The sequence below is a fragment of the Choloepus didactylus genome, chromosome 20 (assembly GCF_015220235.1).
Source record: "Choloepus didactylus isolate mChoDid1 chromosome 20, mChoDid1.pri, whole genome shotgun sequence".
In the NCBI taxonomy this organism is placed as follows: Eukaryota; Metazoa; Chordata; class Mammalia; order Pilosa; family Megalonychidae; genus Choloepus; species Choloepus didactylus.
In genome coordinates this window covers 17,339,493-17,360,530 of record NC_051326.1, presented here as the reverse complement: position 1 = coordinate 17,360,530, position 21,038 = coordinate 17,339,493, and the positions used below count along the sequence as shown (strand labels likewise).

General features: G+C 38.8%; 1 protein-coding gene and 2 non-coding genes across 3 annotated transcripts in view; all 3 read right to left on the bottom strand.

Annotated features, from left to right (window-relative positions):
* WDR43 (WD repeat domain 43) overlaps positions 1-21,038 on the bottom strand; it is a 47,128-nt gene that overhangs the window by 4,881 nt on the left and 21,209 nt on the right. The window contains exons 7-16 of the mRNA XM_037812664.1: positions 18,758-18,822; positions 16,821-16,992; positions 13,142-13,228; positions 11,752-11,883; positions 10,094-10,225; positions 6,632-6,718; positions 5,347-5,378; positions 4,331-4,394; positions 2,019-2,132; positions 1,422-1,491 (exon numbers count right to left, since the gene is read on the bottom strand). Of these exons, the coding sequence (XP_037668592.1) occupies positions 1,422-1,491; positions 2,019-2,132; positions 4,331-4,394; positions 5,347-5,378; positions 6,632-6,718; positions 10,094-10,225; positions 11,752-11,883; positions 13,142-13,228; positions 16,821-16,992; positions 18,758-18,822 (955 nt within the window). The remainder of the gene's footprint in view (positions 1-1,421; positions 1,492-2,018; positions 2,133-4,330; positions 4,395-5,346; positions 5,379-6,631; positions 6,719-10,093; positions 10,226-11,751; positions 11,884-13,141; positions 13,229-16,820; positions 16,993-18,757; positions 18,823-21,038) is intronic.
* Positions 11,343-11,420, bottom strand: LOC119517008. Its single transcript, XR_005213436.1, has one exon. It is a non-coding gene; the product is annotated as a small nucleolar RNA SNORD53/SNORD92 (small nucleolar RNA).
* On the bottom strand, positions 12,222-12,299 carry LOC119517006. The gene has a single exon (XR_005213434.1). It is a non-coding gene; the product is annotated as a small nucleolar RNA SNORD53/SNORD92 (small nucleolar RNA).

Here is a 21,038-nt window from a genome sequence, read left to right as displayed (position 1 = left end):
AACCTCTTCACATACTTAAAATATTGAGGACAAAGGCTATGTGGGTCAAGTCTATTGAGATTAATCACATTAAAACTAAAAAAAAATTCATACTTTACAATTTTTTTTAACATTTATTAATTCTTTGAATGCTTCCGTGGAGATGCGCCCCAGTTGGGTGATGACTCCGGATAATTTCCATGGAGGTGTTGCCCCACCCATTCAGGGTGGGTCTAAATTAAATCACTGGAGCCATATAAATGAGCTGACAAACAAAAGGAACTCAGTGCAGCTATGAGTGACATTTTGAAGAGCAACTGAGAGCGACATTTTGAAGAGGAGCTACAGCCAAGAGGGACACTTCGAAGAATGCACAGAAGCTGAGAGAGTAGCTGCAGATGAGAGACAGTTTGAAGACAGCCGCTGAAAGCAGACTTCTGCTCCAGAGAAGCTAAGAAAGGACAAACGCCCCAAGAGCAACTGAGAGTGACACTGTGAGGAACTGCAGCGTAGAGAAGAATGTCCTGGGAAAAAGCCATTTCAAACCCAGAACTTTAGAGCAGACACCAGCCACGTGCCTTCCTAGCTAACAGGTTTTCCGGACATCATTGGCCATCCTCCAGTGAAGGTACCCAATTGGTGATGTGTTGGACACTTTATGGCCTTAAGACTCTAACTGTGTAACCAAATAAACCCCCTTTATAAAAGCTGATCCATCTCTGGTGTTTTGCATTCCAGCCGCATTAGCAAACTAGAACACCCTGTTAATCCATTAATATGAGGACTACATATACAGCTTTCCTGATGCTAAATCTCCTCACGAGCTGTAATTATATTCTACTCCCTAATGATGTATTATTTTACATACAAAGCAAAATTCAATTTACCACTTAGGATGACTGAGGAAGGTCTCAAGTGTTCTTAATTATCCTAATCTGGTTTTGCTAACAAGGCTGGTATACCTGACTCATCAAACTTTTAAACTGTATAGGACAAGGTTTTATAAAATTCACCGAAAACCTCTAGGCCTGATATCTTGAGATGAGAAGTTCTGATCAAATAAATTTAAAAGCTATTGTTTTATTTAACTCTTCTCTTTCTTTTTTTAAGTCAATTTTGGTAATTAAAGTTTCCTAAGAAATTCCCTATACCATTTAGGCATTTAAATGTATTCACACAAAGTATAGTCATAGCGTTCTTCTATTTAAAGCTCTTCTGTGCTTAAGGCCCTTTATGTTACTATATTGTATTTGTGCCTTGTCTTTTCTTACTGGATCACAGGTTTTTACCTATTCTGCCACTAGTTTACCTATTAGAGAACGCATTATCAAACCATGATCTCAGTCCAGGTTGAAGTTTTTACAAAATGAAGAGAACCTAGTCAAGGTGAAAAACAAAAGGTTCCTTCCAATTCTAGGGTTCACTCTACCCCCATCCTTTACCTTCTTCATACACCAATTTTGCCTTCTGTTCAGGACAAGCTGTTCCCTTTGGTTTTTCTGATGCTGTAACCTGGAAGATGAAGAAATATTCTTATGAAGTACAGTGTGAGCATACAGTGTCACAACCACCTCTGCACTGTGACCTGCCTCCCCACCAACAAACTTATCCCCCACCCCTGCTACAGTGGGACCATGATACCATGTGGATCACATATGGGGTAAGAAACAAACTCTTCAAACTCAAAAAGAAAAGAATTACTCTGTAAAAGTTAAATCCTCCGAGGCAATCAGAATTCCTTTCAGTGCTAAAATTGTAACCCCATAAATAGCTTGTAACTTGTTTTACACCGTAACTCAGCCACCCCACTGCACTAATGGTTGAGAGAGAATGGGGAGAAGCTTTGAATACATGCTAAAAGCAGCACTACAAAGTTTTCTTACAGTCAAAAAGTTAACACTTACAGGTTAAAGACTGGATTCTGATTTACCACTTTCTTATTGAAACAGCAAGCTCTCAATGTTCAGGTAAACAGTCCTTTCTCCTCTCTCCATTCACTCACATCCCCCAAATGTTGCACAAAACAACTGATTACTCACTTGTGTGAGCAGAAGGATGAGCTTTCCATGAAGGTGAGAGAGTTTCTGAAAAGTTTTCACTCTGCTTTCCATTAACTGGTAGAGTGTCCCCAGCTGGGGTACTAGGTCAGGCAACTAGGAAAAAAACAATGGTTTGATACTGTTATCTGACACTGCTGTCACTTTAGAGAGAAAGCAAACATACACTCAAGCTCAGCCGTGCCTTGGTGCTCAGCCATGGCACCACCGAAATCTGCTCACACACACTCTGAAGGCCAGCAGCCAGCAACTTCTACAACTTTCAGAGGCCTTCAATATCCACATAGCCAAAACTAAAGTTTTAGAAATAATAATAATACAAGATCAGGAGGGAGAAACTGCAGTATGGGACTTCTTTGTATTTATCAAATTATTTCAGACAAGGTTGATATAAAGAAGACACTAAAAAAACATTCCTCCATTTAACTATGAGCTAAAGGGGGAAGGAGTTCTCTGAATCTAACCCTACCTAACACAAGGCCCCAGCAAGCTAGAAGTTTTTTACCATCTATCGTTGAAAGGCCAGAACCTGGTAGGACTGTGTGCAAAGTTGACATTACAGTACTTTAAACATATTCCTTACTAAGGAACTTTCTGAACCATGTGCTGAAGAAGCTAAAGCAGGAAATCTTTTTGTTTGTCACTCCATAGCTACCAGAAAGGGACTCTACTCTTTGCCTTTTAATTACCCTTACTTGCCTTCTTATCTGGCACCACAGCACAAATTGCTTCAGTCAAATGCTTATAAACTTTACAAAGTGAACAGTTATGAATAAAACAAGGTTTCATGTTATCACATGTCAATTTACCATCACTTCCCTTTTATTTTTTCATTCAGTCTCTAAGGTCCAGGAAGATGAGGATAGCAGTGTCATGTACATTATTAAATGCCTTGGGCCTAGAATGGTACTTGGCTTAGAGGAGAAACTTAAGATTTGTGGACGAGAAAAGAAGAAATGAAGGGGAAGGCGATAAGTGTGGCTTTTGGAAGTGAGAGAAATTGCTGTGGGCTGCGGAGTCCTCCCTGTGTCACATTTCTTTGGTTAGTTCACCATGACCTCTAATGTTACACAACTGCTCCTCTGGGATCCCTAGCCTGGGAGGCCTCACAGGCCTCTTTCTGCTTCCAAGCAAATAACTCACGCCACACATAAGTGTCTCCCTGCTCCCCAGCCAGAGTCTCAAGACCTGAGCTTGCAGGGACCTTTCCCTGCCCATTACCATGTCACCCGGCCACCTCACTCACCAGTGCCCCCAGTCTTCATCTCCCGAGGTTCCTACAAGCTGAGAGAAACAACAGCCATTCTCACTGTTTCTTTTCTCGTCCCCATCCTAACATCTTTGGCAGAGTTCTCCCCAGACACACAAAGAACAAACTGCTGACCTCAAAGAGGAGTTATCCAGTAGTTCCCCCTATTTCACATCAGTGAGGGCAAAAAGAGCCAGGGGTAGAGACAAGGGACATTGACCAGACAGGGGTTGGTTGGGACTGTGTTGAGAAAGGAAGAACTACAGGTTAAACAGCAATGGAGGATTTTTTTTCAACCATCAACTTCAACCTTTTAAGAACTCTATTGTGGATGCCAGATAATCAAATAAAAAAAAAAAAAACCAAATATATCTATATATGAATTGTATAATTTTATTTCTAGCTTAAAATACAACTGATGCACTGATGTGGGGTAAAGAACTCAACTCATATGGTGATCCATAAATTAGCTTTTACTAGTGTGTTTTAAGATTTTATGCTCCTTCCCTCCATTTGCATAGATAATTGAAAGCTTACAGCAGCCCAGCAAAATGCTGGGTGTTAAGTATTTATGTCATTTTATGTATCCTCACAAGCTACTTTTTATGCTCCTGGAACAAGGTAGGACACATATTAGTGTAAAAGTAAATGTTTAAAACCTGGCAAGCTTTTAAAAAAGGACAAGAGGGAAACATACAATATAAAAGAAATTTTGCTGGAAAGGTGATATGTACAGAAAACCTTATGAAGACTAATGTATCAATACATAACTTTCCTCCTTTCTGTGTTTTCACAGAAAGTTCTCTATAGAATATACATTACTGTAAAAATCCAAGGGAGAAAAAGGCCAGCTGATAAAAAGCAGCACCAGTGATAACAGGAAAGGGTTCACGTTAGCGCACCAGGGAAACAAAAGAATCTCTAAAGGAAGCATCTGGTGGTTGGAAGCCAGATGGAGAGGGGATGGCGGTGTTAAGCCATTAGTTTATAATCCTTATCAAAGCCACAGTAGTCCTACTCAGTAACTGCAGCAAGAAAGACTTACTGTGGATAAGTATGATGCATGGACCGTTAACACACATTTTAGCCACTGAACCATTATCACAGCACTGAAAAAAGGAAAAAAAATATTCAAGTAAACCAGCATTCACTAATTCAAAATTAAACACAAATCAGTTATAAACTTTGGAAAACCCAGTTTGGCCCAGTGATGCTCTAGCACAATTCTGTGACGATGACCCTAAGGAACAATTCCTGTGAACATGGCAGTCCTTTCATTCCTTCAGAGTCCACCTGAGATCTGTGTTATACACTAACCTCTCTGGGGGAGAGACTATGAAAAATAACAAAAATCCTTTTCCCTAAAACAATTTAATTCAAGAATAACATCCATTAATTACTCCATAATTAACTGAGCCCAACACAGTCATCATCCTCTAAAGCGGGCCCAGCCAACATGTCAGGCACCAACAGTACATGACTCCCAGCCCAACAGAACATGGCAAATACAGACCAAAACTGCCCGAGCAGGGTCTCATTAATAACTTTCATTCCCTTTGTCTGTGAATTTCAAATGCTAGGGGGAGCACATCAGGAAAACAATTCAGGACAGAAAAAACAGTGTATCCTAGACTGATAATACTATACTGCAAGATCAGGATCACTGTGAAGTCAACTTCCTATTTAGTTGTTTAATCATCAAATTAAGAAAAAAAGACCCACAAAATCTAGTCTTTTACAGCTGCATATTTCTTTACAGTGTCTTAAGCAGCTACCAGAGGTCACACAAGTTCTATAAATGACAATTTTACAAATCATGAGACTCAATCATTAAATGTGCTTAAATTAAGTGACCTGATAAAACGAACAAGAATAAGAACTGGGAATAAGAATCAATCAACCTAATAAAGGGGGAAGGAAGGAGTAATACTTGAAACTCAAAAATTTTATCAGAATTTGGTGCTACTTAATCTTTAATTTCATGCTGTCGGGAAATGCTGTTTTAAACAATGGCCTCTAAAATACTTACAAAAACAAAGCTACTTAAATTGCCTATCTTACCTATTAGGATGTCCTTGCAACCTCTTTGTGAGCTGAGGGAGACAAAAGCACTATTAGCAATAGCAGTTCAGAGGCGATCTCCATAAATTCTCATGACACACACAACCATAAGAACAAAGAAAGACAATGATTGTTTCAGGAAATACATTCCATTTAGTGGTCTAGTGTTGGCCAATATAACATATTCTAGATATGTGTCCGTGAGAAGAGGAACTGCCTGATGAAAATCTAGGATTTCTAGAACTGTCCAGGACAGGCAAATCCACAGAGACAGAAGACAGGTGAGTGGTTGCTTGGGGCTGGGAGAGAGGAGAACAGAGGAGGGAGTTCCTTTTTGGGGTAATGATTGCACAACCTTGTGAATATACTAAAAAACACCGTGCTGTGCTCTTTCATCATTTCTAATTACAAAGAATCCACTTCATCTTTAAGCCTAATTTTAGACTGTACCCACTCTTTTAAGTCAAGCTTCAGTCAGGTTATCTATATGTTTAAAAAAGACCAAGGAAAACAATTTTCCTTAAGGCAACTATGACATACCTCAGGACACAGTACAGTCACTGGCAGGATGCCCCAGACCCTCAGGTGTGGTTTAGTTGGAGTTATTCTTTGGTGCCACTCACAGGCCATCAAAGATTGCACACGGGCTTCCTGGGCCCAGCTCTCCCACACTTTTCTTATCTAGCCCTTCTATCCCTTTCTTAACATTGTTGAAACAGTAGCACTTAAGTGAAGACAGGACCACCACTTGTCAGAAATAGTGAGTTCCTGGCATACAGGCCAGAGGCTGCAACACTACTAGATTAGCACAAGGCCCTCTCCAATTCCCTGCTGCCCTAACAGCACTCCTGGGATATCCCTACTCCTGGGATAAAGAAAATCAAATCGTACAAAAGAGGTTTACATGTTAGGTTAGGGTACCTCACAGAACAAAATGAGAGACCCAGATGAGAACCTAAGGGCTTGATGTGGGTTTTAAGACCAGTGACCCCATGTAGAGGGTAGTCTGCATGTAACAGTAGACGTGGTTCACTTTAAACTTCCAATGCCTCCCAGGTAAACAGAAGCACTGACAAAGCCAATATCCTTTCCTTTTGTTGCCTCAGGAATTCATCAATGTCACTGGTCTCTCTAAAGTACTTAGGAGTTCTTCCTGGGCACCTGCCATCTCCTCTCTAAATGCCAGGCTTCCTTATTTACTGCAAATCCAGGTCTCTGAATACTGGATGTTATCTTTAATTCGTAGTGTTCTCTTAGGACCTTACAACGAAGAGCACTTGGTTACCTCTTGCAACAATGGGATAACAGCATGCAGGGGCATCCTTAAAACAGTCTTCTTTATTAGGTTTAAATTCCTAGTTTGAAGTACTTTCTGTGAGAAAATAAAAGGAATATTATGATAAACATACTCAGAAACTAAGGATACTACAGGAAAAATTGTAAAAATAGTTTAAAAGACCAAGGCAATAACTCCCAACCGAATTTCAGCGAACAGAGGTTGGAGGAAGTGAATGGAAAATGTTGTATCATATGATTAGCAGATCAGTGCCTTCTTTGGTTATGGAGAAATTTACTTCAATAAACACAGTACTTCTCTACAAATTCTAGTCTCTTAGAACCAATATTTTATATAAAACACAAAGAAACATCTCCAGCCATATAAATACAGAGATATACTTACTACTTTAAAAGAACAGAAATCCCCAAATTTTTAAAAATTGGTGATATGTCCATGCAAGAGTGGGCAAAACATAGTAAACTCACCCATGAAAAGCAACAATTCTACTAAAGTGTCACCTTCTGGCTAAAATTTTAAACCAATCAGATCATATCGTGAATGCCTGGTTAAAGCCACTTTGCATTTAGGGTGAAGCTCTGGGAGAAGCCTCCGGTCTCAGGCCAGGCTACGGACAGAGGGCAGAGCAGGAGACCTGGTCCTGGTACGGGAAACCACGTGCAGTCCTCTCGGGAGGCCATTTCATGCCTCCAAACCCAGAGGCTTCAGCTACAGAGGGTGGGGTGGGAAATCAAACCCCTTTCAGACCTCAAAATCCCAGTTCCACCCCACCTTCCTCTTAAATAGTTTACATCTGTATTCCATTGGACAGGTTTACTCCTAGAGGGTCTCCCCTGACGCTGTGTGCAGCGTGGGCCGAGGCTGTGGCTGCAAAAGGCCTGCACAGGATACAGATACCAGAGGTACCAAAGGGCAGAAATGTTCAAAATTAGTTTCTTAGCATATCATTTCAGAATTCCCTACACCTTTTATTTCCTTGTAAAAATACCTTTACCTCAAGGCCCTTTCAAAACTTACATATTTAAGAAGAACATTGTTTCTAATGCAAAAGAAAAAAAACCGTTTACATACAATCATGGGAATCTGAGAGGAAAGGAGAGTCCTGATTTAATTTAATGGTTGCAATTAACCTAAAATTTTCATTTTCAAAGAATCAGAATATAAAATTCACAGCAAAATACACTGAGGACAATATCAATAATTCAGAAGGAATACGAGGATGTTAATCCTCAGAGCACCTCTTAATGATCAATGTCACCACAGGTCCAATGAAGAAAAAGCTACAGGAAACATTTTGTCTCAACTAGTCTACAAATTACTTTTTGAGAAAGCTCAGGCTTTTGTTAAGGGCGACCCTCCTTTTTACAAGATGTTCACCCTCACTCCAGGCTGCATTGTCATAAAGGGCCAAGGAATACAATCTTGGGCATGCTACTGCCCATTATTTACACCAAAAGTTTGACTGAGAAACCTTCACAGAGGAACTGAGTGCTTGAAAGTTACACTGGCCGTGGAATCCTCTAATGCTCTAGAAGTAAAGTGATTGTAGAATTTGTTGTTCAAATGGGGATACTTGAGAGTAAAAGGAGTTGCTACTAACAGTTATCCCAAGAGAAGAGGCACAAACCAGAATTGTTACAGATAAATAATATATATGCTCTAGCTATAGAAGTTATTCCAAATTGTGGGGCAGAAGAATGTTTACCCAGCCCCCGGGCAATTCTGATGCCCTCTAAAGACTGACGTTCTATGAGAATTTTCAAACTGAAAATAAGAAAATAAAAACATATGTTATCCCAAACTAAGTGAAATGTTGACAGAGGAGTTGAGGATATTTTAAAGAAACAACTCTATAAACCACAGTTGTAACTACCAAGAAGATGATGTGGAAGATGGGTGTTTTTCTTTTACAACTTCACTGCAGTAAAATGAATTATATATTTAAAGCATGGTCTGATCAGTCTGACATATACCCCTGTGGATATGTCCTATGTTAACTAGGCCATCACCCTCAAGTCTCCTTGGGCCCAGGCCTCCTTCCATCCCCATCCCCAACCACTGAAATAAGCAAAGCATAATAAAATGAGGTGTGCCTGTACTTTATAGACTCATCCATGTTTTATGGTATTTTTATATAAATGGAATCATGAAGTTGGTTAAATGCTTTTTTGTCTGGCTTCTTTCTCACAGCACAATATTTTTAAGATTCATCCATAGTGTTTGTGGATCAATAATCCATTCCCTATATTATATGCTGGATAAACAATCTGTTTATCCATTCACCTGTTGAAGGACATATGGGTTCTTTCCAGTTTTGCGCTATTATAAATAAAGCTACTATTTCCCACTGTAGTAATCTATTATTGTAAATGTTTTGAAACTTTTCTAGATAACTGATTCACTTGTACCTACTGAGGAAAAAGGTTCAAAGCATACTTAAATTGGCAGTAATAGCAGATAAGCTGATTAGATTTCAAAAACATTGTCAATTGTTCTCTGTAGCTTATTTTTCATCAAATGATCATCCACAGTTTCTAATGCCATGGTAAACTAAAATCCACCTTCCAAAATACATATATTCACCATTTTAAAAGTAATTTTAGATTTTTTAGACCTGCTGGTTTCCTATCTTCTTTTGCAAAATCAACGAAATTCTCATATAGACCAAAATAAATCAGAGACACTATTCCTAGGTCACATAAAATATTAAAAGTTACATCTATATTAAGTGGCACCATAATATTGCTCAATCACTAGAATACATTTAACAAATGATAACTGTGATCAGGAAATACTTAGTCCAATTATTTTTTACACTTAAATTTCCTAATCAAATCACTGTCAAATTCTCAATTTAAAATGAGAGAATTAAGTAAACTTCATACAAGCAGTCACCAACTTACAAAAATAGAAATCATAAATGTCTCTCCGTATACAAAGTTTTTAGTACATTCACCTCTAAAGACTTTGCAACATCACCCCCAACCCTCTTGAATCTTCCCCCCAAACCTCCTACCCATTGCCAAGGTTCCACCTCACTGCCCCCTCTCACGGCCAGGGGGAAATAAGTTTCTGGAATCCAGAGTAAAAACTCAGGAACGCATTTTCCTACAGAAAAAAATATAAATTGTGATCTAGAATGCTGAGTATTATAATTCAGCTACACTATATTTATAAAGGCCTTTATGGACTAAGCCCAAGAACTTAATAACCATTCAAACCAGTATTTCTATGAGAAAATGCATTCCAGGTTCAAAATAACACAATCTCTTTGTAGGTTGGTAACTGTCTGCATAGAGCTGCCAAGTGACATATATTTTACTGAATTCATACAATATTAAACTGATAACAGCTACGGAACAGAACTATTCTTTCTGTGAATGATACATCAAAATACTTTCTAAGAAAATTAACCCTCTTAATTCATTAAAAAACTAGTATAATACTTACATTTAGCATTTCAGAATCATTACTTTCTAAACCCTGTGTGAGAAGAACTGGAAAGCTAATTGTCTGTGGACGGTCAGCTTTTTCTTTTTTTGTGTCTAAATCCATTGCTCCCAGGCGTTCTTCAATGCTGACCTACAGAACACAAATGATCTGGTTCATGTTAACTGTACTCTATTATTCAGGTAGACTGGTTCTGTTCAAATTACTTGGTGCCTATGTCTCAGAGGAGGCAAAAAGCAATGACTGATTTACACTTCAACCCTGAGAAAAATAAACATGCCTTTTCCCATCCCAAGAAAATTGCATTACCATGACAGCAATGTTGGAGACAAGTGAAATATCTGCGATGCAAGTTCCCAGGTTCTAGCAGAAACAAACAAAAAAACAACTGCCCAAGAAGCAGACGATGTGAAAACTGAAGATTTCACAAAAGACCAATCATCACAAAAGCTGCCCCCACTACAACTATCTCTTGCACCAACCATAGATCTGTCAAAGGAAATAAATTATTATAACCAAAACAATGTGTAAAGCACTGTGCTATTTCTATCCTTACCAGTCAGCTCCAAATAATGTTTTATTAGCTAAACATGCTATACAACCAAAATTTCCTTAATAAACATTTGAAATTTGAATAAATACACATGACAGAACTTGCTGTCCAAAAATTCAATTGCACAGAACTCTTCCCTGGTTTGAAGCAACCCTAACAAACTATGTTCTGCCAGCCCCTTGGTAAGTAACAAAATACAAATGTTCTAGGAACAAAAAGCAGAGAGATGCATTTCAAAAAAGCCACATACTTGGGTTATCTTAACCTCTGAAAAACATTAAAAAGGCAGGAGGAAATTAAAAGGTTGGATCTAGAACAATTTATCAACGGCACTTCATTTTTAAATTCAGATACCACATCAAAACATCATCAAGGAATAAGTTTTGTTAACAGCAATAATTATCCCTGAACTTCTACCCAAATAAGTCTAAGACATTTAAAATCAGCTACAGAATAAAGAAATGATCCACTAAAAAGTTTAAAGCTCTTGAAAAAATGTTCCTCTAATTACAAAACAGCTAAAATTCTAGATTTCTTAGATTAGAATGAAGAATGTGAATGAAAAAAAAGGGGGGGGGTCTAAATGGATAAGCAGAATAACAACAGGAAATATTTGGGAGTTTAAAAAAAAAATGAAACCTCTTGGTTTCAACAACAATCGCTTTTAAAGATGAGCAAGCACTAACCCAGCCAGGACTGCTCAGATAGCCAAGAGAAAAGAGGCATCATGAGAACTCAGCAAGATGCGAAACCCAACTCAAGTCATCACAGCAAGTCCTGACTGAAGTCATTCAATGACATTTTATTCAGCTAACTACCAATAAGTGGCCAAAACAACACTCTAACTTTAAATTAAAGTTCTACCATCTCCATTAAACAGTGGCCAAAACCTTACAAAGATCACAATCTGGAATTTCAGAACCTACATAGCCGGGGATAAAGAGAGGGTAGCAGCAGCAATCTCGGTAAGTTTCTGAAGTTTCAACTTTGGCTCTATCCAGTATATTTATTCAACTTTGGCTCTATCCAGTATATTTATTAGTTAACATCTCCAAAGCGATCTTAACTCTCAAACTCAATTATCCAGCAAAGATGACCGTATTACCTCATTCTCCCCTAATTTCCTCTTGCTCTCTAATTCCTCGGTCTGTGGAAGGGCAGGCTTAATAGCTGCACGATGACCAGGAATCCCAGGCACCAGAATTTTTGCTTCAGAATTCATCACTGGTATTCTCACCTGTTAAACAGGATTGGGAAGAATGTGAAAAGGAAATTATGTCTTAGTCCTTACAAGAGTTATCCTTAGTGAGGAAACTAACAGCTTACAAAAGGTTTTACTACTGGAAAACTCAATATAATTAATTTAATATCATGTGCACTAAAACTAAATATTAATTGAATGTTGGCAAATAAATTCTTAAATAATCTGAAAGTTCGGTTTTAAAGCTTACAATACCACTTAAAAGTAAAAAACCAGGAAAAACAAAACATACAGATTATAGAAGGAACTTTGATTTTTAAAATGTTAAAGCTGCACATTTTTAAACTACCTCCAGGAATCTATCTTTGCCAGAAATGCTCAGACAGCCAAGAGACAGGTGTCATCACTGAAACTCAGCCAGAAGCGAAACCATATGGATGTCATCATAGCATGTCTTGGCTTTCCTTGTCTCCTCAAACTACCAACATATGATATTTACAAGGAAACGTAAAATGACATTCCAAATGGAGCACTACGAGGAAGCTCTTACACGTGCTATTATATTCCAGCCCCAACATGGTTTCATTTCATCCCAAAATACAGGATCCCTCAACATCAGTAAGTACTGAGACTGACCAAAAATCACCTATTGATAAAGTTATCTGAATAAGTCCAAAGCATATTACTTGAGTGAGTAACCTGGTATATATGTATGAGCCAAAACTCAATATGAACCACAGAATAGGGAAGGGCTTTATTTGTACATACTTCCTTTATATAACTCAAATTGGCCAATTTCGTTTAGAAAAATCATGCAATTAAACGTGAAGAACCCAAAATATTATTCAATTCCAAAATCTATGGCTCCAAATCAATTAGAATGTTATCGATAAGACATACATACAAAAGTAATGGGAAAAAAAAAATGGTCAAAGCCCTAAATGGTCAGAACTACGAGTTCATAACCACCAGCTAATTAAGTGACGTTGCTACATGTCGGGGAGCTTTGTGGGAAGCATGGCGGGCAGAGAAGAACTAAATCCAAGGCTTTCAACTCTTAGTCATCTCTTCTGTCATTCACGCAACCAAGCAAGAATACCGAAATAAAATCTTTACAATCGTGATATCAAAAACAGACCATAATCCCACAAAATTTGTAAGACAAAATTTTAACATAGATGATAAAGCGAAAGAATATAAAAGATAAACAAAGTCAGTCTAAACATGATACCACACAACAATTTGATTCACCCAGTCTCTTTTCTTCTTAACCTCAGATCTGTAAGGCACCCACCTTGGTTACAGCAGTTTCTATTTTCGGAGTCCAGCAGTTTGAAATATCTCTTACTAAACACATATGAGGTTCTTTGGAGTTTAAAGCCTGGGAACATATTTTTAAGAGAGGAGTGGGGAGAAAAGAGACAGTGTCAGACAAAGTAACTGAGAATAAGAACAAAAACAGTGCATTTTCACAAAAATATAAGAGAGAATGGAAGGTTTCAGGACAAAACTGCTGGGCACCATCAGACTGATGGCAGCTGAGCTCTCTTCAGTTCTGAAAGGCTTGGTTTTTTCACATTTACAGTGTTAAAATAACAATAAGATTTTTTTTTAATGTTAACATATTTTTGAAGAAATCATCCTTATAAAGAATATTCTGCACAAGAAACAGTCAACTTGTCGCTGCTACCCTTTCTACAAGTGAGTCAAAGGCAGCACTGCTGATCGGTATGTCCTATTAGGAATGGCCTTCAAGACATAGTAAACGGGGAGTAAAGCCAGATGCAGCAAAGGATGTATGTACCCATTCAGGGCTGAAGGTTGTATAATTCTATATACCCAGGAAAATCAACAGCTACTTAAAATTTTTAAAGAATTTTTTCAAAAAATGTTTGGACATGTGATATTCTAGTCACAGTCTCCCTCAAGGCCTCACTGAACAAAACTACTATAAATGCAAACTTAAGAAATCACCCACTGTTTGTGGCAGCAGTATTCACAATTTGTAACGGATGGACGTGGCCTAGGGGTGCACCAAATGGTGAACGGCATGGTGAACTGTGGTGTATGCATACAATAGAATACTGAGAAGCTGTAAGAAGGAATGAAGTTGTAAGACTCGCATCTGGGTGAATGGCACCTGAGGACAGCATTTTGTGTGAAGTACGCCAGAAACAAGGAAACAAACACTGTATAACACCTCACTAATATGGACTAACTATAATGTGTAAACACTGAGAATTGAATCTTAGAGCACAGGTTGTCAGGGGAATGCTTACTGAATTGGTCCCTAGATTGTGGGCTCTTACAGCAGACACATCTATTCCTGAGTTATAATGGTTACCTCCAAATTCTGAGATGCTAAGCTCTTTGTGTATAACCTGGTCAGTCTCTGGAACTTTGCGTATCTGTGTGACATCTGAAACCCACAGCTAGGGCTCAGCAGCTATGAATGTCAGTACTACCTCATACACCAACTGTTAAAAAAGCTGAGGAAGAGTTCAGACTTTAATTAGAGATATGAATGAAGCAGATCTGGTTAGGATTAGGGCAAATCAGGCCAAAAGGTAAAGGACAATACTGTGTTTTAAAACTTCAACTTCTGTGTGAGACCAAGGGAAGAGATGTTTATTTGGTACAGGATCTATGTTTCTTGTAGCACACTGAATGGTCTGACTTCTACAATCAGTATATTCAAACACCATAATTACATGGAACTTTGAATAGGAAGTGAGATCTGGTAGGTTTGTACAGGTTGGTGTGAAATCCCGACACATCCCAGAGTAATTTGGGCAAAGAATAAAAATCCATTTGCAGGGCCCCCGAGGAACTGGGGAAAAATGTGGAAATATTAGACTTTCCCAAAAGGGTTATTATTGATATTCTCAGAAACACTGAGGACTACCAATTTAGTAGGCTGAGCCCTCGATCTTAGGGCTTGCCCATATGAAGATTGTTACTGCAAAGGAGGCTAAGCCTACTTACAAATGAGCCTAAGAATCTCTCCCAGAGATCCTCTCTGTTGCTCAGATGTGGTCTCTCTGTGAGCCCACTCGGCAGGTAAACTCACTGCCCTCCCCACTACGAGTGGGACGTGACTCTTAGGGCTGTAAATCTCCCTGGCTACGTGGGACATGACTCCTGGGGATGAGACTGGACCAGGCATCATGGAATTGAGAAAATCTTGCGGACCAAAAGGGGAATAAAACAAAACAAAACAAAGTTTCAGTGGCTGAGAGATTTCAAACGGAGTCGAGAGGTCACTCCAGAGGGCATTCTTATGTACTATATGGATATTCATTTTAGTTTTTAGTGTATTGGAATAGCTAGGAGGAAATACCTGAAACTGTGGAACTGCAACCAAGTAGCCTTGATTCTTGAAGATGACTGTATAACTGTGTAGCTTACACAGTGTGACAGCGTGATTGTGAAAACCTTGTGGCTCACACTCCCTTTCTCCAGTGTTTGGAGAGATGAGTAGAAAAATGGGGACAAAAACTAAATGAAAAATAGGGTGGGATGGGGGGACAGAATGCTTTAGATGTTCCTTTTTATTTATTTTATTGTTTTTTGAGTAATGAATGTGTTCAAAAATTGATGTGTTAAACATTGAGAACTGGCAGTTTGACGTGCCGAGCCCTCTATTATGGGACTTGCCCTTATGAAGCTTGTTACTGCAAAGGACAGGCTAAACCTGCTTATAATTGTGCCTAAGAGTCTCCCCCTGAGTGCCTCTTTGTTGCTCAGATGTGGCCTCTCTCGGTAGCTAAGCCAACTCGGCGGGGGAACTCATTGTCCTCCCCCATATGTGGGATCTGACTCCCAGGGGTGTAAATCTCCCTGGCAACACAGGACATGACTCCCAGGGAACAATCTGGACCCGACACCGCGGGATTGAGAACATCTTGACCAAAAGGGGGATGCGAAATGAAACAAAATAAAGTTTCAGTGGCTGAAAGATTCTGAATGGAGTGGAGAGGTCACTCTAGTGGGCATTCTTATGCACTATAGATAAACCTTTTTAGGTTTTAATGCACTGGAATAACTAGAAATATCTGAAACTACCAAACTAAAACCCAGCAGCCTCGACTCTTGAAGACGATTGTATAGCAATGTAGCTTATAAGGGGTGACAATGTGATTGTGAAAACCCTGTGGCTCACACTCCCTTTACCCAGTGTGTGGATGGAAGAGTAGAAAAATGGGGACAAAAAAATAAACGAAAAATAGGGTGGAAGGGGGGCGATGATTTGGGTGTTCTTTTGTTCTTTTTTACTTTTATTTTTTCTTTTTATTTTCACTTTTTCTGGTACAAGGAAAATGTTCAAGAAATGGATTGGGGTGATAAATGCACAACTATATGATAGTACTGTGAACAACTGATTGTACACTTTGGATGACTGTATGGTGAACATATCTCAATAAAATTGAATTTAAAAAAATAAATCAGGGAAAGGAGATAATGTTGGGCACTGAAATGATGTTAATGGTCTTGAATCGCAAAAAATACTGTAAACATGTTGGTTGACCACAAATAAAATTGAAAAAAAATTGATTATGTTAATGAGTACATAACTATATGACGGTACTGTGAACAACTGATTGTATACCGTGGATGACTATATGGTATGTGGATATATCGCAATAAAATTGAATTTAAAAAAAAAGGAAATCACTGGCTATGGACATGCAATAATGAGGCTTCAAAGTAACTTCTACAATTAAACATGTTAAATCAGTGCACTGCCTCTTACATTACCACTTAGAACTAAGTTGACAGGTGCTACCCCTAAAGGATGTTCTTTATTAAACAATTTACCTTTTACGTAACTGAGTAAAATTCACACAGAAGCTATATCTGCGCTAACCAGGACAGTAGCCACTAGGCATGCGTAGCCTAGTGTTCCACTAAGCAAACCAATATATGGACATTTTGATGCTCTACTGTCTTATACTGGCAGAGCAGCTACGTACCACTCGCTCAATGGTGGGTTGAAACCAACTGCCATATACAAGCAACAATGACATTTTGTCTGAGCAAAACCCAGCTGCTAGAATAGGGATGGGTTTTGGTGTATTTTTCTTGCCTTTCCCAGGTGTTGCTATCTGAATTGTGCAGTTTGAAGTCAAAGGTTTTTTACAGTATCTAGAAATGAAAAAATGAAAAAACAGATTAGAGAATTTGAAATCAGTACACCTCACAGTGATTCTCTGAAGCTGGCATCAAGTCCTGACATGTGGCCCTCTCCAGTCTCCACAGAACATCAAGAGTGGACCAGGGTACCCAGAGCTCAGCGATCTCTCTACCCCTATCCCAACCCCCACCAACACCCAAAACCTCACCACCAAATTCTGCCTTGAGACTCATCTGCCCTTCTATCCCACTCTGTCAGTCCCCACAAGAAGCCCAGGCTCCCAGGTCAACTCTCCCTGAGCTTCAGACCCCACCACAGCTCTGTCCATGCCCTGTTCCAACCAGCCACACCTCCAATTGCTCCCAAACCTCATCATGCCTTCTGGAATGCAGTCTTCAGCAAATCTGCATCCTCAACTCCTTCTCTGAGGCCCCCATCACCTCCTGCTCTCTCCAGCTCGTCCCTGCAGCCCTCACAAGCTACAGATGTTCCCTCTTCCACACCAACATGCCAGGGGCCTTGGACATAATTTAAGTGCACTTTGCTGGCACCTCAAGTCAAAGGCCCCTCCCTCCTTTATCTCTAAAACCTTAGAAATTCTTGTCACCAGATACAAGCAACCCCTCCTTCCTACCATCATCCAATGATCTCTGGGCTCACTGTCATACTTTCCATCACTACTTTAGTGACTTCCATATCTGATATTTAGGCTGATGACCTTTCCAGCATCAGGACCTCTGAGGTCCTTGAACTTCCCATCTCCAGTGATCACATCCATCACTGTATTTCAACCATTCACTCCTTACACCATTGACAACCTATGACTCCTCATCACCAGTAAGTGCACATCCTCCATCATCTCAATTTTAAGTAGCTCATTGTCCCTTCCAGGTTTCCATCTCACTGCTTCTAGTATCCTGACTCCACAACCAGCTCTATCCAGGATTTTTCGTCTCTCTGCTTCAGCCTTTATTCCTCTATAGTCCATTCTCAACAGACAGAATGACTGTCCTAAAACTCAGGGCAAATACCATCATTCCCGTACTTAAAATCCTTCAGTGGCTTACCACTACCCAAAACGGTATGTCCAGGTCCCCACCATGGCCCACTGCTGTGCCCTGTTTTTTCTGGGACCTCAATTATACATCCCTATCACATACATATATTCTTATTACAGATGACTATGTAAACAAAGGTCCCAAACATTAAACACCAAAATGTTAACAATTACCTCTAAGGAGGAGTACTCAGTGGAAGGCTCGGTTTTAGAATAAATTCTTCCTTGCATCCCAAACTCATTTAGAGTATATACTTCTTTCATATTAGTTTATAGTTAAATAAATCCTTATACTAGGATTTTAAAAGGATACCAACTGAGAATAAAAGGTTGGAACTTTGTTAAAAATTTAATATAATTGTGTACATAACTGAATCTTGGACCATGTTTCTAGTATGTGGCAGGAGTTGGCAAACTTTTTCTGTAAAATGGGCTAGGTAGTAAATAGCTCAGGTTTTGCGGGCCACGTGGGTCTCTGTTGGATATGGCCTACAGGTCAGTTTGCTGGCCCCCACTCTACTACTGCCACACAACCGATCAACAGCATTCCCTCTCTCTGTCCACCAAAACCCTCTCACTGCCACACTTGAGATCCACATACATGTAGCAAGGGGAATTAAAACACTAACAAAGAGAAATTAAGGCTTCACCAAAGCTCACAACAATAAGCAGTAAGCCAGGGAAAGAGAAGTAAATTTCCAACTTGAAAAATGTCTTACCCATTTAATATATGTTCAAAAAGATGAAGTTGACCATCTCTGCAAACAACAGCTAACTTAACAGGCTAAAAGAAAGAAACATAATTGATTACTCTGCGACAAATCGTTATGCCAGTCATGTTAATGGATAATACACCTCACTCCCCAATCTAACTTAAGAGCACTTAATTCTCCCACCCACCCTTTGAAATAACCAGAGAAAAAGCTAGAACAGCCAAGGATGTACAACTCTTGCAATTAAAAATAATTACTGCTGTAGAAATAATAACTATTACTGCTGTTGTTATAGTTGAGATTATAAATAAGTGGTTAGGCCAAGACAGCACAGTCACAGAGAACGCAGCCTCTGCAGTGAGATGAACAAAACCACTTCCAAACCAGGTCAGCGGCATGGACTGACATGCCCCACGTGTGAGAAGAGCCAGGATGGCTGCAAACACCATTCTGTACTGAAGGCTAGGAAGGGGGGTGGGGGTGGGGTGGAGGCAGGGTCCACCATCACCCCTCCATCTCTTGCCCATTCCCAACTGTCTGGATACTCCACACACTGCTGTCAGTCTCGCAGCTCAAGTGTCTCTACAGATCATTTCTGACAGTTCTGAAGCTTTCTTAAGGAAAGCTTAAATGAAGACAGCATATTCAAGGAGCCATTTCCAGAAAGTTACTGTCTCTATTCTAGTTATAAACGTAATGGAAGAATTCAGGGGGCAGCCAATCTACTGGGAAAAACTGAAATATTTTCAGGCTATCCTTGCATTGAAAAAGCACTATAAGAATATAAAAGTTATTTACTGTTGTACTTAAAGATAAGAAATCTCAGAAAGGGAAGAAGTTATTAAAGAAAATTGTATTTCCCCATCAAATTTTCTACTTCCCTCTCCTACAACCCGTACTGACAGATATCCTCCAATCCCACCAAAATGTCTACATAGGTTGATTAACTTTTTAGGGAAACAAAAGCAGAATATACTGCAAACCAGAATAAAGGTTTTGTTTGGAATTTTAATTTTAAATTATCTCTGTAACCACAATTTTACAAAGTATTAAAATCAGAACTCGGCTTCCTTTGTTCCTACTTTAATAACTTAAAAATGTCTAAAAAGACTTGACTAAAAATAAATAAATAAATAAAACTCTGCCAAGATCTTTCCTTTTATTATTGATAATTTTGATAATTTTATTGTTTCATATCAATATTATTCCAAGATAAACTCTGAATTAAATGGAAAAGTAACAACAGAATTCACAGAAAAAAGAGAAAGCAAAGACTTAGTCCATCCTCTAAATAGACTAGGGGCAAGTTTTCCTACTCCAAGGGAGGTGGTTTTTCTTATCATACAAATTACTTGCATTTGGAATTTAAAGAACCTCCCCCCTCGCCCCCCCAAAAAAAAACCACACATGCAAATAATTAAGATCTTTTTAACGAGTCCCTTGAAGTTAAATCAACCTTTTTGTTTAATAGTCACAGGGGCAAATACCCAAGTGTTTCTCATTTTATCACAATAATTTCCTATGATCAGGACTTCTAACCATCATTATAACCAGTGCACAAACTATAAAGAGTATATGTAAATATATGTAGACAAGTGTACTGAAAATGTATAAAGTACTGTGGTTACATGCAGGATTTCTATTAGATTTTTCCAAACTGAAAATAGCTTGTGGATGCTATTACTACCTGACCTGAACCCCTTAAGAGACAACAGTCCTTCACTGACCTAATCCACACCGACAGCACCACCCATTCACATTAGAAGGCCAAGATTTTTTAATCTGTTTACTTGTTAGCAATGAAATCAAGACTTAAACCAAAATTCTTTTGATTTTTAAACCAATGCTCTTTCTGCCACACTTTTCAGAACAATTAAAATACAGTGAAAAACTTCTAAATCATCTCCAAATCCATTAGAGGTTTATGCAACGTATGTATTCCAAAACCTAGACTGTGTGAAAAGTGAATTAACTGCTTTAGCTTTAATCCAAACTCAAGATTCTGTCCAAATCAAAATCCTAAGTAGCCTTAGAATAACAGAAACAGGAATATGAAGTACTTCAGTGACAACAGGTATGCTAAATGCTGAAAATCTTACAAATCATCAAATTATCAATTTTTATACACAAAATTCTACAACATAAAAAAGCACCAAACATGAAGACGCTGCTCTTATAGAAAAATGCACCATAAAACCTACAAGTGAGTTTGTAACAAAAATTAAGTATCTGATAGAGGAATCACTTATATAACACCAAATCCCTCCTCATAACTTTTTTTAGTCCA